The following is a 15,552-nucleotide window of genomic DNA, read 5'->3' as shown; positions in this document are numbered from 1 at the left end:
TTGTAAGGCAGGTCCTCACGAGACATTACCGGCAATGTCGCCTATGGGCACAAACCCACCGCCGCTGGACCAGACAGGACTGGCAAAAAGTGCTCTTCACTGACGAGTCACGGTTTTGTCTCACCATGGGTGATGGTCGGATTCGTGTTGATCATCGACGGAATGAGCGTTACACCGTTACACGGCCTGTACTCTGGAGGGGATCGATTTGGAGGTGGAGGGTCCGTCATGGTCTGGGGCGGTGTGTCACAGCATCATCAGACTGAGCTTGTTGTCATTGCAGGCCATCTCAACGCTGTGCGTTACAGGGAAGACATCCTCCTCCCTCATGTGGTGCCCTTCCTGCAGGCTCATCCTGACATGACCCTCCAGCATGACAATGCCACCAGCCATACTGCACGTGATTTCCTGCAAGACAGGAATGTCAGTGTTCTGCCATGGCCAGCGAAGAGCCCGGATCTCAATTCCATTGAGCACGTCTGGGACCTGTTGGATCAGAGGGTGAGGGCTAGGGCCATTCCCCCCCAGAAATGTCTGGGAACTTGCAGGTGCCTTGGTGGAAGAGTGGGGTAACATCTCACAGCAAGAACTGGCAAATCTTGTGTAGTCCATGAGGAGGAGATGCACTGCAGTACTTAATGCAGCTGGTGGCCATACCAGATACTGACTGTTACTTTTGATTTTTATCCCCCCTATGTTCAGGGATACATTATTAAATTTCTGTTACTTGTTCAGTTTATGTCTTCTTGAATCTTGTTATGCTCATACAAATATTTACACGTTACGTTTGCTGAAAATAAACAGTTGACCGTGAGAGGGCGGTTCTTTTTTTCATGAGCTTATATAGGCTAAGCAAAATAAACGTTCCAAAGTGTTGAGTTAGCAAAGGACAATGAGTGCCCCATGTGGTAATGAACTGAAAAGACGATATTCACTGCTCAGGCCTGACAGAGGTTTAAGATTCATCTTTATGTTGGCGGAGAGATACTTTGTCGAGAGAACACTGTGGCTGATGTGGTGTCCCAACTTCACTTCAATATTCTCTCGTCATTTGAACTGTGTAAATAGCATGGGGTGCAGCGCTGGTCTTTGGACGCCGGGGTTCACTTAATCATTACTCTCCCTGAAGTGAGACTGCACAGTGAAACCAACACAGGGACTTTTCTGCCATTGAAATCCTTGGGGGGGCGAAATCAGGATGGAAAAATGCTTTCAGTGTGAAGAAACAGACATAAAGAACGCAAAAAAAGATGAGGGACCTATAGATATTGTTTTTATAATATAATCTTTGAGAACTAACAATCAACAAAATAAAAGCTAGACAGTCAAGCAGAATTGAAAATTCCAAAAACAAAGAATCTAGCAGTATTGATTTGATTATGTTTGAGCAAAATAACAGCATTGGCAATAGCAAAATGCATAGAATGAGGAAATTAGCTTTAAAAATTGGAACACTTTCTCTCAGATCCATGGGAAAAATGTGTAGAATTGCAGAAAATTGGCTTAATTATAAAAATGTCTCTAGATCATCAAAGATGGGGGGGCCTCTAAAAGTGTCTAAAAATGTCTCTAAACCTCAGCTGTGCAGATGGCAGACTGTGCCCATTGCCACACCAACCACCTAAGTCTCTAATCTATTTGATCCAGAAAAAACTCAGAAGTCAGAAGTTTACATACACTTAGATTAGAATCATTAAAACTTGTTTTTCAACCACTCCACAATTTTTTTTGTTAACAAACTATAGTTTTGGCAAGTCGGTTAGGACATCTACTTTGTGCATGACACAAGTCATTTTTCCAACAATTGTTTACAGACTGATTATTTCAAGTATACTTCACTGTATCACAATTCCAGTGGGTCAGAAGTTTACATACACTAAGTTGACTGTGCCTTTAAACAGCTTGGAAAATTCCAGAAAATGATGTCATGGCTTTAGAAGCATCTGATAGGCTAATTGACATCATTTGAGTCAATTGGAGGTGTACCTGTGGATGTATTTCAAGGCCTGCCTTCAAACTCAGTGCCTCTTTGCTTGACATCATGGGAAAATCAAAAGAAATCAAACAAGACCTTAGAAAAAAAAAGTGTAGACCTCCACAAGTCTGGTTCATCCTTGGAAGCGATTTCCAAAAGCCTGAAGGTACCATGTTCATCTGTACAAACAATAGTACGCAAGTATAAACACCATGGGACCATGCAGCCGTCATACCGCTCAGGAAGGAGACGCGTTCTGTCTCCTAGAGATGAACATACTTTTGTGCGAAAAGTGCAAATCAATCCCAGAACAACAGCAAAGGACCTTGTGAAGATGCTGGAGGAAACAGGTACAAACGTATCTTTATCCACAGTAAAACGAGTCCTATATCGACCTAATGTGAAAGGCCGCTCAGCAACGAAGAAGCCACTGTTCCAAAACCGCCATAAAAAAGCCAGACTTCGGTTTGCAACTGCACATGGGGATAAAGATGGTACTTTTTGGAGAAATGTCCTCTGGTCTGATGAAACAAAAATAGAACTGTTTGGCCATAATTACCATCGTTATGTTTGGAGGAAAAAGGAGGCGGCTTGCAAGCCGAAGAACAACATCCCAACTGTGAAGCACCGGGGTGGCAGCATCATGTTGTGGGGTTGCTTTTCTGCAGGAGGGACTGGTGCACTTCACAAAATAGATGGCATCATGAGGTAGGAAAATTATGTGGATATATTAAAGCAACATCTCAAGACATCAGTCAGGAAGTTAAAGCTTGGTCGCAAATGGGTCTTCCAAATGGACAATGACACCAAGCATACTTCCAAAGTTGTGGCAATATGGCTTAAGGAAAACAAAGTCAAGGTATTGGAGTGGCCATCACAAAGCCCTGACCTCAATCCCATAGAAAACTGAAAAAGCGTGTGCATGCAAGGAGGCCTACAAACCTGACTCAGTTACACCAGCTCTATCAGGAGGAATGGGCCAAATTTCACCCAACTTATTGTGGGAAGCTTGTGGAAGGCTACCCGAAACATTTGACCTAAATTCAACAATTTAAAGGCAATGCTACCAAATACTAATTGAGTGTATGTAAACTTCTGACCCACTGGGAATGTGATGAAAGAAATAAAACTGAAATAAATCACTCTACTATTATTCTGAAATTTCACATTCTTAAAATAAAGTGGTGATTCTTACTGACCTATGATAAGGAATTTTTTACAAGGATTAAATGTCAGGAATTGTGAAACACAGTTTAAATATATTTGGCTAAGGTGTATGTAAAACTTTGACTTCAACTGTATGCCTTCAAAAATAATATCCCCACTCAAATGTGCTCAGAAATACCAATAATAACTGAAGGTCAAGGAAGATATTCAAGCTCCTGGGAATCCCTTTAAGCCCCTCAGAAGAGTTTTGGGCTTGGCTGAGGCCACTTACCTGCGGAGTGTGTCGCCAGATGCGCCACCTAGTGTACAGTCAGAGTAGGCGCTCTTCACCAGGTTGTGGACAGAGCTTCTCTCGGAAACTGAGCCTCCCCATCTGGAGTCTCTAGTCAGGGCCTCCAAGCCCGGGTAGCAGGGGCTCCTCTGCTCCTCCACCAGAGTGGCATCACTCTTGTCTGAAGCAGAGCCTAAAGAAAGGGGAGAAACTATCTTTAGAGCAGAGACACTTTCACTGGTAAGAAATGGTCACTTGATAGCATAATTTCAGGGAAAGTGGTTATTTTATGGTGAAAATCTCACCCCTTTTCACAGAGCCCTTTGAGTGAGGTGAAGATACTGGTGTGGAGCCTGCGGAGTGATGGGATGGCAGGTCTACTACAGTCCTGGTGTCATAAGGGGACCTGCGACTCATCAACTCATCATAGTGACTGTTCCCACTCGTGACACTGCAATGAGACGTTGAGGTAAAAGATGGTTCAAGTCCCACATCATGTGCATCCAACAACCACAAAAAGACTACTAAAGACAACTTCAAAACACCTTGCCAGGCTTCTCTGTCAGCCATCTGACATGAGTGCCACCTTGTGGTTAATCCTGTCATTTTTACAGTTTTTTCAAAATGATGTTTTTATTGCATGAGAGCAGTATTCAGATAGCAGCACCCTGTCACGTGACAGTGGTAGAAACCCTCCTTACCTGCGCCCGTTGTATATTTTCTTATATTGGCTGCTGCCGCCGCTGCTACGGGATGACACAAAGTCATCCTCATACATTGGTGCCCCATCCACTAAGCTGGCTGCAGACAGGCCACAATGCACAGGAGGGGAACGCCGGTCTGCTCGCTCCTCTCCTCCAACTGCAGGGAGAAGCCAGAGGAACAGATTATTGTTTAAAAGTTCATTCTTCATTCAAAACATTAAGGATACGGTTGGGTGTGTAAATGTGTTGGCTAACCTTTGGTGTGGTTGAGCAGGTGGTTCTTGGTGAAGATGTTGATGACACTATGAGGGCTTCCCTTGGCCAGTTCCTCCCATGGGCCACGGCTGCTGTCCCGTTGCTGAGAGAGGGGGCTGAGCCCCGGGTACTTCTCTGCCTCTCTCTGGAAGTGAGAGATGGGCTGGAAGCCCTCCCGCTGGCCTGCACAGAAGTCCAGAGCCCCAAGACGCTCTGCCGGTTTTGGGACCCCCTTTATGTTGGTGAGGGGGCTCCCGTCGCTCTCCGACAGGCTGCATTCGCTCAGCAGTGGGCCCTCACTGATGGACTCACCACTGGAGTCATGGGTGATGGTCTTCCCTCCCTTCTCCTCCTCTGGCTCCTTATGGGAGCCGAGGCCTGGGGCTGTCTGGGGCCTGCTGCCTGGAGCAGAGGTCCTGTCTCTCTGCTCTCTGAAGCTGTGCAGGTTGCCCACCCCTGGGAGAGCTCCGTTGTATGTGCTCTGGCCAGCACTCAGCAGCCTCTGGATCCTCATGGACAGCTCGTCAGCAGCATCAGCTCTCTCTCTGACCGGTGGGCTCACAGGCTTGGCCCAGTGGCCGTCATCCGGAGGGGTCAGACCAGTCACGTCCATGTCCCATGCACAGCTATAGTTGATCCCTGCGCCAGCCAGTTTCCTCGCTTCACTCTCTATGCGAGTGGACAAGGACGCAGCGGTGGCTTTCAGGGCCTCAATGCGGTTCATCTTGGTCTTGATGCCAGCTCCATTGAGAGTGGAGTGCTGGGGCCTTGCTGGGGGGTTGGTTCCCCTCCCACCAGAGCTCCCTGCTGTTTCCGGGCCTAAGAGTGGGGAGAAGAGCTGGTCTGTGGGTGGAGCCAGAGCGGTGGAGGGTCTGACTGCAGAACTCAGGCGGTCTGGCTGCAGCCACGATGGAACTCCCAAGCCCAACTCATTCCTACAGGAAGAAGAGAGCGGAGGATTAGTATTCAAATATACTACACTTTTTAAAAGTGTAGTGAAAAAAAGGGCTCGGAAACACTGGAAATATAGTTTTATGGACTCACAAAGTCCTTTAGTATATGGACTCGATGCATTTTAGTACTCAGCAATACTCTCTATAGGCTATGTCAAAGGGTTACAAGAATTTAAGACATCTAAATATGCATGCAGCCATTAAAATATGTGGTTTGTACAGTCTAACCCATGAGCTTCTGAGAACAACCTGTGTGTTCACTATACAAGCAAACATGTTCAGGGCCGAGGATCAAGTCAACAAAATTCCAAGAACTGCATAGCAACTCAAGAGCGTATGAACATTATGCAGATTACATACCGTAATGTTTACCCCACACAAGGACCAGACATACATTTACACAGAGTCATCTGATGTAACTGTTGAATCTAAAATAGCACTGGAAATTCCCTGTTTTAAGGTTAACCGAGCATATGCCACCATGTTTTGAAATGCTGCTAGGAGTTCCCATGGAAACAGACAGTTTAGAAACAAACAATTCCTTATTGGCTCTGTTGCTTCGCTATGAGGAAGTACTATGGTTCTGTGCTTTGTTTTGGGCCTCTACACTAGCCAGCGCTAGTGGAAAAGGTTATATATATATAATGACCTTGAGAGTGGAGGGGGCGGGGGCTCAGAAAGAGACAGGTCACTGCTGGAAGAGGCACTCTGGGGTCTCTCCTGTCTCTTGTTCTCCTTGTCCGACTCCCCGGATGGCTGGTACAGGGACTTCTGCTATACCGGAACACACCACACCACAAATAACTCATAGCTAGTTTCACTCACCACATGAGAAGTGTCATTTCCTACAGGCATCTTGAGGAGTTAAACTGAGGGTAATTATACATGTTACTATTTCACATATTGGTCCCTTTACATAACAAGAGCAGCTATGAATTGCATTTGACACACCGGCCATGCCATCCCCATTTTCACTAAAGCATGCCATGCGAGTAAGGGGACGGTGAGGGCTTCATCCCCATTAGAACTAAAGATGCCTTTACCTGGTAAATGACTGTGGCAGATGCTGGCTGTGTCTGGGAAGGCAGAGGTTCCTCTCCTAGCTGAGCCTGTTCCAGAAGTAGTTTGGTGTAGGTCTCCTGCAGGCGTTTCTGTACTGGGCTTTCCGGTAGTGCAGGGCCCTTATTGGCTACCCCCTCTCTCTGCTTCCTGTACAGCTCCTGCAGACGTTGGCTCTTCCTCTCCGCCTCCTCCCTCTGGGCCCTCCGCTCCTCCACCTGACGTCTCTTGCGCTCCTCCTGTTGCCGGGCGATGTACTGGCGCACTGAGTCGGAGTCGTAGTGCCTCTTCCTGGGCGCTGGTTCTGAGGGCTCCGGCTTGTTGCGCTTGGCAGGGCTGGCACTTCGGGAGCCCCATAAGGAGGAGCCACCAGTCGTCCATGCTGTGGTTCTGGCCCTGGACTCTGAACCTCTCCTGGGATCCGCTGGACCTCGCTCCTCGGCTCTGCTCTTCAGCTGCAGGTCATCCAGGATGCCCCGGATATCTGCAGAGAGGTCGTCTGTGTTGGGGGCCCTGTCCTTGGCTGGGCCTGCAGACTGAAGGTTGGGATGGGTGGTCCTGTCTCGGCTGCTGGGTCTGGACCGATGCTTCAGCTCCGGACGGTGGTCTGAATTTGACCGGGGAAGGGGTCCTGGAAAAGATTTGTGAAGACACAAAGGGCAACCTTTTGGTGACTGAAAGGAAAATGTTTTGAGTGCATGATTAGGTGGGAAATATTGGTCGCCATTAGGGCTGTCAAAGTTAACATTTTTAACAGCATTGTTTTGTTTTTTAGGCATTTAATCACATCTCCATTTTTTCAAGTTGAGCAATAAGTTTTATAAGGAAAACTTCAAAGTTCAACCATAAACACTTTCACAGGTGTTTCTTTAAATAACAACAAACACTTAATTTGCACAGAAGTAGCTAGTTTGTTATGCTAACGTTAGCTAGCTTACAAAATGAGAATGTTTAGAATGCCAAGGCTGAAATCCTTTAGATTCAACTCTGATTCCATTTAGCAACTGTTTTTAATTGTAGTCCTCAAGTCAAAAGATTTTAGCAAATTATCCCAATTCTAGTAGTAGCAACTTTTGACTAGTTAATGTTTATGAACACGGATAAGAAGTAGACATGGCTAGATGCATTAGCTGTATGATATGTTATGTGAACTCAGACCTGGCTGATCTGTTATTGTCTTAGAATAGTGGCAGTACAACCCTTTATGCCTCACTCCAATTCCCCCCTGTGTATTTGAGTCTAGCACAGGGACAACCACTGGAAACCAGACCGTGCTGACAGGGACAACCACTGGAAACCAGACCGTGCTGACAGGGACAACCACTGGAAACCAGACCGTGCTGACAGGGACAACCACTGGAAACCAGACCGTGCTGACAGGGACAACCACTGGAAACCAGACCGTGCTGACAGGGACAACCACTGGGACCGTGCTGACAGGGACAACCACTGGAAACCAGACCGTGCTGACAGGGACAACCACTGGAAACCAGACCGTGCTGACAGGGACAACCACTGGAAACCAGACCGTGCTGACAGGGACAACCACTGGAAACCAGACCGTGCTGACAGGGACAACCACTGGAAACCAGACCGTGCTGACCGGGACAACCACTGGAAACCAGACCGTGCTGACAGGGACAACCACTGGAAACCAGACCGTGCTGAATTGTGCAGTCAGTCAGACACAGCGAGTCAATCGTAATTAATTCCGGTCACTGACAGCCAATGTTTGCTAATGTGCCTGTGTGCTGGAAGAGACGACAACCTCTTTATTTATTGATATTTCTTTAGCAATGTCGACTGTCTGTCGCAGGGCACTGTATGCCTTTTAACATGAAATCAACACCACATATACTGTAACAATATCCACTACTAACACGATTGCTTTGTCACACATTTTTTGTTTTGCCAGACCACTAACTGCTGTCTGGTTTTCATAGTGCTGACAAATAAAGTTAGATTTGATTTGCCTGTAAATGTAGTGGAGGGGGATGAGCGAGATGGGTGAGGGGTGTAGGCGAGGTGGAACGAAGAGGGGGTGGAGGAGAGGGGAGGGGTTGGAGAAGAGGGGGGAGAAGGCCAAGCAGAGCAGAGAGGAGTGAGGGTAGTATGCAGGTCTCAAATCCCACCTGTCCTGGCCAGTCTGTCTGTGGGCTCTGGCCTTTGCTCTCGAGGCAGACGTGGAGCGGGACCCAGTACCATCTTCACCATCTTCTGGCCCTCCCGCCATGACGTGGTGCTGATCACTGCAGCAACAGCGAAGACGGAAAGTAAACACACAGAAGGTCATAATCAGTGTTGAGTTCTGCAGTAATGACTTACGTTAGGATTGTTTCTCAGACGGCCAAGATATACAACTAAAATGAATCACATGAAACCCTTTGAAGTGCAAGGATCTTCATGTCCCCAAAAGAGAGACAAAAACATGATTTCTCTCTCTACTTTGAACATCTTTGGAGATTCATTATTTTAGAGCAGCATCATCAAATTTAATGAGTTTGGCTCAATTATGCACCATCTGAAATCAACTTAGAAAATTTAAAGACCAGCAGCTGTTTCTGTTTTGTAAAGGAACTTGATCACAGATTTCAGAGGGCTATTTTTAGTGAGCGGACTGGGAGCAGAGGCCAGCAGCAGGGTAGAAGGGGAGGATAGCTGGGTGACAGGATAAGACTAGGTTATACCACATTCATCTCACTTTCCACTGCACTGGGACGGAGAGAGAGATGTTTGTTTATTTTCCCTTTTGTACATCATTACAATACTGTATATAGACTTAATGACATTTCAAATGTCTTTTCTTTTGGAGCTTTTGTGAGTGTAATGTTAACTGTACATTTTTTATTTCACTTTTGTTTATTATCTATTTCACTATCTTTGGCAATGTAAACATAAGTTTCCCATGCCAATAAAGGCCCTTAAATGAAATTGAGAGACTGGTATGGGCCCTGTTAAAGGGTGTCTGTTCTCAGCTGTGAGAGCTGGTATGGCGAGTATCTGCATTCCAGATAGCGTGCCTCTAAGCCGCTGCTTGCTTGCAATCATACATTCTGGACATATCTTTGAAGATAAGAGACTAAATGCTGGCACTCACACACAAACAGAGGGGCCTGTTGACTAGCACACAGTTAAGAGAGGCCTTCTGTGGTACGGGCCTGCCAAATGTATTCACTGTGATACGCCTGCTCTGGTTCAGTGTGCATACTGCACAGTAACTGATGAACCAAAATAAATGTGATTTGTAGTCTCCTACTGGAGGGGGATTCCCCTTTGTGAAAGACCCCTTGGCTTCACAATGATTATTAATGAGTATTATCACCTAACCTACACACAATATTGAAGTAAGTTTGACATCTTCTATTGAATTCATAGACCCAGGATGAGTAAGCACTACTGGGGGGGATTGAAAGAAAGAAAGAGAAAGAGGAAAAAGATCCAACCTGGCTTGGTCTTTGGGTCAGGAACAGGAGCTGATTTATGGACTTTCCTCACAGGCTTGGACGGCTTCCTCTCCTTAGCCTTCTCTGTGGGCCGCTGCTGGGGCTTGGTACTGTCTAAAATGGGGAGAAAGGAGATGACATGACAGTCTGAGCACCAAAGAGTGGAAATGAACAGAACTATCAAATTACAAAAAGCAGCCCAACAAAAAAATCTGAATGCAAAACAAAGCTATTGAATAGGAAGCTGGTGGACTGTGTCAGTGTAAATGAAGAAGCTGAGCGCTTTGGCTCCTACACTTGGGTGGAAGCCCAGGAATCAGCAGAGAGCCAGAGAGGACAAAGAAAAGAGACTTTGAGAGAAGAAAAATCTTCAAGTAGTCATACAAAACTATGGGAAATGAGCCGTGCTGCAGTTGTGGCAAAATGCAAGGAAAGTCTGCTGCAGCGAAAACCTCAGCGCAGTCATCAAGTTTTCCTAAATTTAAAAAAGAGAACACTCAGATTTCTTTGGTGGTATTTCTATCTCAGCATTATCCTCGTATCAAAAAGGACAGTAACATTATTTCTTGAAGGAAACAGTTGATTGGGATAGGTCAAATAGGTCTCAGTCCTCCTGAAAGTACTGGTGCGTATCTAATGCCATCTAATCTCCAGGGCAGTTTGAAAAAGCAGAGCAGCATTTATGCAAAGGAGCTTGAAACAGGACTGTCAGATACATTTATAGCCTATTATGAAACAGGACAACCAACTACACTGTCCATTTGATGCCATTTGATCTCAACAGCCCATCGACTCTATTGAACGTCGATGAGTTGGCAGTTCATCTCAAAAGTGCATTGAGTCACAACCTACAACTCTGTACTACAGGGATTATTATGTAGCATATAATAGTGTGTGTTCTGTGATCTGACATCTACTGCTCGATGCCCACCTGAGAGCTGGCGAGACAGGTCTCTGTAGATCTCTCTGCTCAGGTTGTGGAACTCCTCCTCTCGCCACACTTTCCCATCAGGAGTGCGGATCTTTGTCTCACTACTGCTGAAACCTGAAATGGGATTGGGTTACATAAGATTTGGTTTGAAGGCATTTTGTAATGCTATTTTTACATCCAGTGTAACTGCATCTCTCCAGTGGACCTTACCTTTGTATACAGGTGCAGGAGGTGCGGCTGCCACTTTGCGCACTTTAGCCGTGGTTTTAGCCACAGCTCCAGCGATGCCCACTGTCTGATCCAGGTACCCCAGCAAACCGTCTCTCTCTGCAGCCTCCTCCAGGTGCTCTCTCTGCCTGCGGATCCGCTCCTTCAGCTTCTCCAGTTTGTCGTCCGGCTGCCTTCGCCTTAAGTTTTCCAGCCGCTGGGAGGCTGAGCCAGGACTGGAGGACGAAGAGTTCTCTGCTGAGGGTGGTGCCGGGCACTCCAGGGTGTGTGCTTTGGGCCTGTCCTCCGGGCCCTCCTCCCTGTGAGGGTCTCTGGCTGCAGTAGCGTGGCTTGGGGGACGCAGGGCGTCCAGCGCGGGCCGGTCGTTGAGGTAGCGCACCACGGTGCTGTCCAGAGCAGACGAGTGTGTGCTGTCCAGGTCTCGGCGGGTTTGCTGGTCTCGGGTGTCGCTCTGGTAGACCAGCTGGCTGAGACGGGAGTCCGGGGGAGGGGGGTTAGCCACCTCGGACTGCAGACTGTGGGCCTCCAGCTGTGAGGAGGTCAGGGGTGGTGGAGTCGCTTCCCTGGGGGGAGCAGGGTGATTAGAGCAGAAACAAATTGGCTAGTTGCTATTTACAAAAACCTCAGAAAACAAGCTACTCGAGTGGGAGATGTCAAGATCATATGGCTTTGAATGGCATGAGACTTACACATGTAGATGTGGCGGTTATTAGTATAAAAGGACTATTTTAAAGTAGCCACTTAACAACCATCCTCTGACAGCAGGCCTCATAGGATTACAGACAGGGACTGAAAAAACAACCTTTTGTCCTGTATCATAGCACAACCTCCACTCAGTCACAGCAAACATGAGTAAATACGGTGGAAATGCACTTCTGACTTAAAAAACAAAAACATCTCATAAAAATCTGAGTGTGTTAACAATGCATACCTATAGGAAGCCAGAGGCTCCTTGAACTCCACACAGTTGTTCCTACGGACATTGCTGTCCTGTGTGGTGTTCCTCAGGGGGCTGCGGGAGCTCTTGTCTGGGCTGCGGGAGCTCTTGTCTGGGCTGCGACGACTTCTTGTGCTGGACTTGGAGGTTCCACCTGCCTGAGAGCAGTCCTCTGTGCGCCGCCCATCTGAGTCAGGAGAGATAGGGTTAGATCCCTGCAAACTAACCTTGCAATGCAAAATGAATTACACTTGTATCTGCAAAGTAATGATGATGCCTGCTGCCAAGTCCAGTTCGAGGGAGAACCTTGTTCTATAAATAGTAACCATGGCTTCCAAGGATTAGCTATCCCATTGGGTGCCTCACCCCTGCGGCTGACTTTCCTTGTGGCGCCCCCAGAGCTTTTCTTTGTATCCATGATGGATTCCAGCAGAACCCCAGAGCCAGGAGCTGCCTCCAGGCGGTTCTCAATGTGCCGCAACTGCAAGGAAAACAAGAGTGCCTGCCTCAGATACACAATGTAGAACAAAAACTCACTTCAGAGTCCAGACAGACATCACAAATACCACAGGCCATGAGTCATTACATTAAGGGTGTCTCCCCTCAGAGAGAAACAGCAAAATCAGACAATGTAAATATTGGTTTACTTACAGCAGCTTTGGTCTGATTCAGACTTGTCCATGCAGCTGACAGCTCTGAGTGGAGAAAGGCATTTCAGTGAAAAGAAACACGGGGCTAAAGAAAAAAGGCAACACAAAAAGGTAAACAACGTCTTTGCAGCCCCATAGACACCACAGAAGGCTGCTGAGGGGAGGACGGATCATAATAATGTCCAGAACAGAACAAATGGAACGGCATCAAACACCTGGAATCCATGTGTTTGATGAATTTGATACCATTCATCAAACACCTGGAATCCATGTGTTTGATGAATTTGATACCATTCATCAAACACCTGGAATCCATGTGTTTGATGAATTTGATACCATTCATCAAACACCTGGAATCCATGTGTTTGATGAATTTGATACCATTCAACTCCAGTCATTAAATCGAGCCCATTCTCCCCAATTAAGCTAACACCAACCTGCTGGGATAGACACATTTGAGGTGACATGGAGGGGTATCCCAAGTCCTTATTACTTCAGTGTGCCAGACAGTAGGATGTTGCACTGATATAAAAAGGATAATAATAGCATAAGAGACATTAAGAAGCTGACCTCTCCCGTTGTCCTGCCCAGTAGGCTGCACCGGGGGAGTCAGGTGTGGCTCACTCCGCTTGGAGCTCCACATCACACCTTCAATTGGAATAGTAGAGGACAGTAATGAAGTACGGAAATATACTTGATAACACTTCACCAAGACAATCATCTGATCAATAAATACAGTTTACTGTGTAGCTGTAAATGAGAAAAAGGAATGTAATGTCAGCAGCAGTACTTTTATGCTGCCATCTACCTCGGAAAACAGAGTACACAGAATACAAACTGCCTCAGCAGAAACACTGAAGCCAAACACAACATTAAATATAGTGGCAGGCAGATAATCAAAGTGACTGGGACAAGCACCTCTATGTGCAGTGGGTCAAAACAGGAAGAATTATACATATATATATGGTTCTCTAGGAAATGGATTTTCATGACAGACTGCTAACTCAAGAGAGGTTGCACTACCATTTAAAACTGGTCCTACAGCAAATAACTAACAAGGTTTATGTATTTGGCTCCCAAGTGGCACAGCGGTCTAAAGCACTGCATCTCTGTGCAAGAGGCGTCACTACAGTCCCTGATTCGAATCCAGACTGTATCACATCCAGTCGTGATTAGGAGTCTCATAGGGCTGCACACAATCAATGCATGTCCCTCTCCCAGTGTTAAGATTTTGTTAAATAAACCAATAATGATCCCTTTACCTAGATGTGTTCAAATGAAGAAAAAAAACAGGACATTCTGGCATCTTATATGTCACACTTCATGCATTCCTCTCATGTCAAGACAGTTTCCTCATAAACAACACATAACACTTCCTTGAAGGTGGTCAGTTCAGGCTAGCATGAATGACTATTGCAAATGCTATGGTTACATTCAAGATCTAGCCTACTCCCCATACACGCTCCTCTATACACTCATACACCCTACCACTTTTTACGGTCTCTCTGCCAACTGAAAGTGACTTCCACAGTTCAACGTGTTTAATAAAATATGAGATCTGCCCCAACAATTCGTTCACTACATACAATGCAAATTATCAGGCATTGTAGGCAAAAACAAATACTTTAAATGCAGCAACTTTGTAATAAAAGTGTAATAACTGGGCACACAAGGTTAACTACAGTTTGTGTTTTTAAGTTTGAAAAGCCATTATTCATCATTACTAATATAAATCTGCAATAAATCGTTTCCTTAAATGGTGTTATTCTAGCTAGCTACCTGTCTCTAATAGAAAAACTAAGGTAAGGCTGCCAACACAAAAGTTAAATCAACTTAGGCTGCGTTTTGTATAGAATTATTCACATAAACATGACTGTCCAGGTGTCCACATTGAAGCACAACATCGGTCACTTGCAAGTAGCTAACGTTAGCTAGTTGTCTCAATGTCTAGATGAGAGACTAAATCAATCAAGAAAAGCTGACTCCGCAGTGAAGCTAGCTACAGTAGTTAACTAGTTAGGTAAAATTGTTAGCTAGCTAACGTTAGTTACCTAGGTAACTAAGGATTTGCCGAAGGGGGATTTACACCACACATTGTATTGAAAACTAGCTAGCTACTACTAGTATCTATGTATATTAATAAAACTATCTTCAGTATGATTGTTCTTCTGTGGCTAATCGACATTAGCTAAATAGCTAACTTTCTAGCTAGCTATAAGGCTAAAGTTAGTTTGGGGCTTAGTTTAAAGGCAATTTTGCACAACTTCAAAAAGATGCCAATCGTGGCCACATACCGGTACGGGTGACGTTCCGATCTAGATGTCCATGGCTAGTGATGCTAGCTAGCTGGTCAGAAAATCCAACTTTTACAAAACCCCAGGCCGCTGCTACTGTAGCTAGGCTACTGTCAGATTTTAGCCAGCTAGCTTGTTAGCATCAACCATATAACTTATTTCCAGAGGTCTGTCGCCTGTTATCAAAGCCTCAGTATTGGAGAGTTTGGTTTAAGGCTTCTATTAATAATTAGCCACCCGCGTTTCAGGTTGTCTTTTCCCGGGTTACAGTGTTGATATTCCCCGTCCGTTACGTTGACTGTCCGCCATTGACAAAATAACTACAGGAAACTGGTGCCGCAGAACCTCGCGGGAGGTGGAAACGTGATTTCACAACACGAAACTACGTTCAAGTTCGAGTCGGAACGAAGAGTGCGTTCGTAAATTCACTCTGGTTATCTACTACGATTTCAGAGCATTCTCGTCAGAGTGTGCAAGAGCGCAGAATAGCTGATTAATCTACTAACGCTCAATACCCGTTGAATATGGCCGGTGTCAGTAAACGTCGGCAAAGAAGCATAATTAAATTGTTGCCTGCAGCACAGTTACAGTCACCAACGCTCTGGATAACATGAAAACAGCTTTTACCAGCTCTGCTAGGGCGAGTAAAATGGTCAGAGTTGAGGCGTTCTCTCATTTGTGTCTG

General features: G+C 45.9%; 1 protein-coding gene across 3 annotated transcripts in view; it reads right to left on the bottom strand.

Annotated features, from left to right (window-relative positions):
* The window catches only part of cep350 (centrosomal protein 350), a 35,105-nt gene extending 19,918 nt beyond the window's left edge, over positions 1-15,187 (bottom strand). For 2 of the 3 annotated variants that reach the window (XM_029632757.2, XM_029632758.2), the window contains exons 1-15: positions 14,868-15,187; positions 13,144-13,221; positions 12,575-12,618; positions 12,290-12,404; positions 11,918-12,110; positions 10,969-11,549; positions 10,759-10,872; positions 9,828-9,941; positions 8,517-8,633; positions 6,369-7,015; positions 5,975-6,099; positions 4,373-5,307; positions 4,115-4,274; positions 3,719-3,864; positions 3,414-3,606 (exon numbers count right to left, since the gene is read on the bottom strand). In XM_029632757.2, coding sequence (XP_029488617.2) covers positions 3,414-3,606; positions 3,719-3,864; positions 4,115-4,274; positions 4,373-5,307; positions 5,975-6,099; positions 6,369-7,015; positions 8,517-8,633; positions 9,828-9,941; positions 10,759-10,872; positions 10,969-11,549; positions 11,918-12,110; positions 12,290-12,404; positions 12,575-12,618; positions 13,144-13,216 — 3,557 coding nt within the window. In that variant the 5' untranslated portion in view covers positions 13,217-13,221; positions 14,868-15,187. The remainder of the gene's footprint in view (positions 1-3,413; positions 3,607-3,718; positions 3,865-4,114; positions 4,275-4,372; positions 5,308-5,974; positions 6,100-6,368; positions 7,016-8,516; positions 8,634-9,827; positions 9,942-10,758; positions 10,873-10,968; positions 11,550-11,917; positions 12,111-12,289; positions 12,405-12,574; positions 12,619-13,143; positions 13,222-14,867) is intronic. The other variant, XM_029632759.2, reaches the window with a different exon arrangement.
* Between the last annotated feature and the right edge of the window lie 365 nt (positions 15,188-15,552).

The sequence above is a fragment of the Oncorhynchus nerka genome, linkage group LG24 (assembly GCF_034236695.1).
Source record: "Oncorhynchus nerka isolate Pitt River linkage group LG24, Oner_Uvic_2.0, whole genome shotgun sequence".
Taxonomy (NCBI): domain Eukaryota; kingdom Metazoa; phylum Chordata; class Actinopteri; order Salmoniformes; family Salmonidae; genus Oncorhynchus; species Oncorhynchus nerka.
The sequence above is the reverse complement of the archived record's forward strand: the minus strand, read 5'-3'. Positions and strand labels throughout refer to the sequence as shown.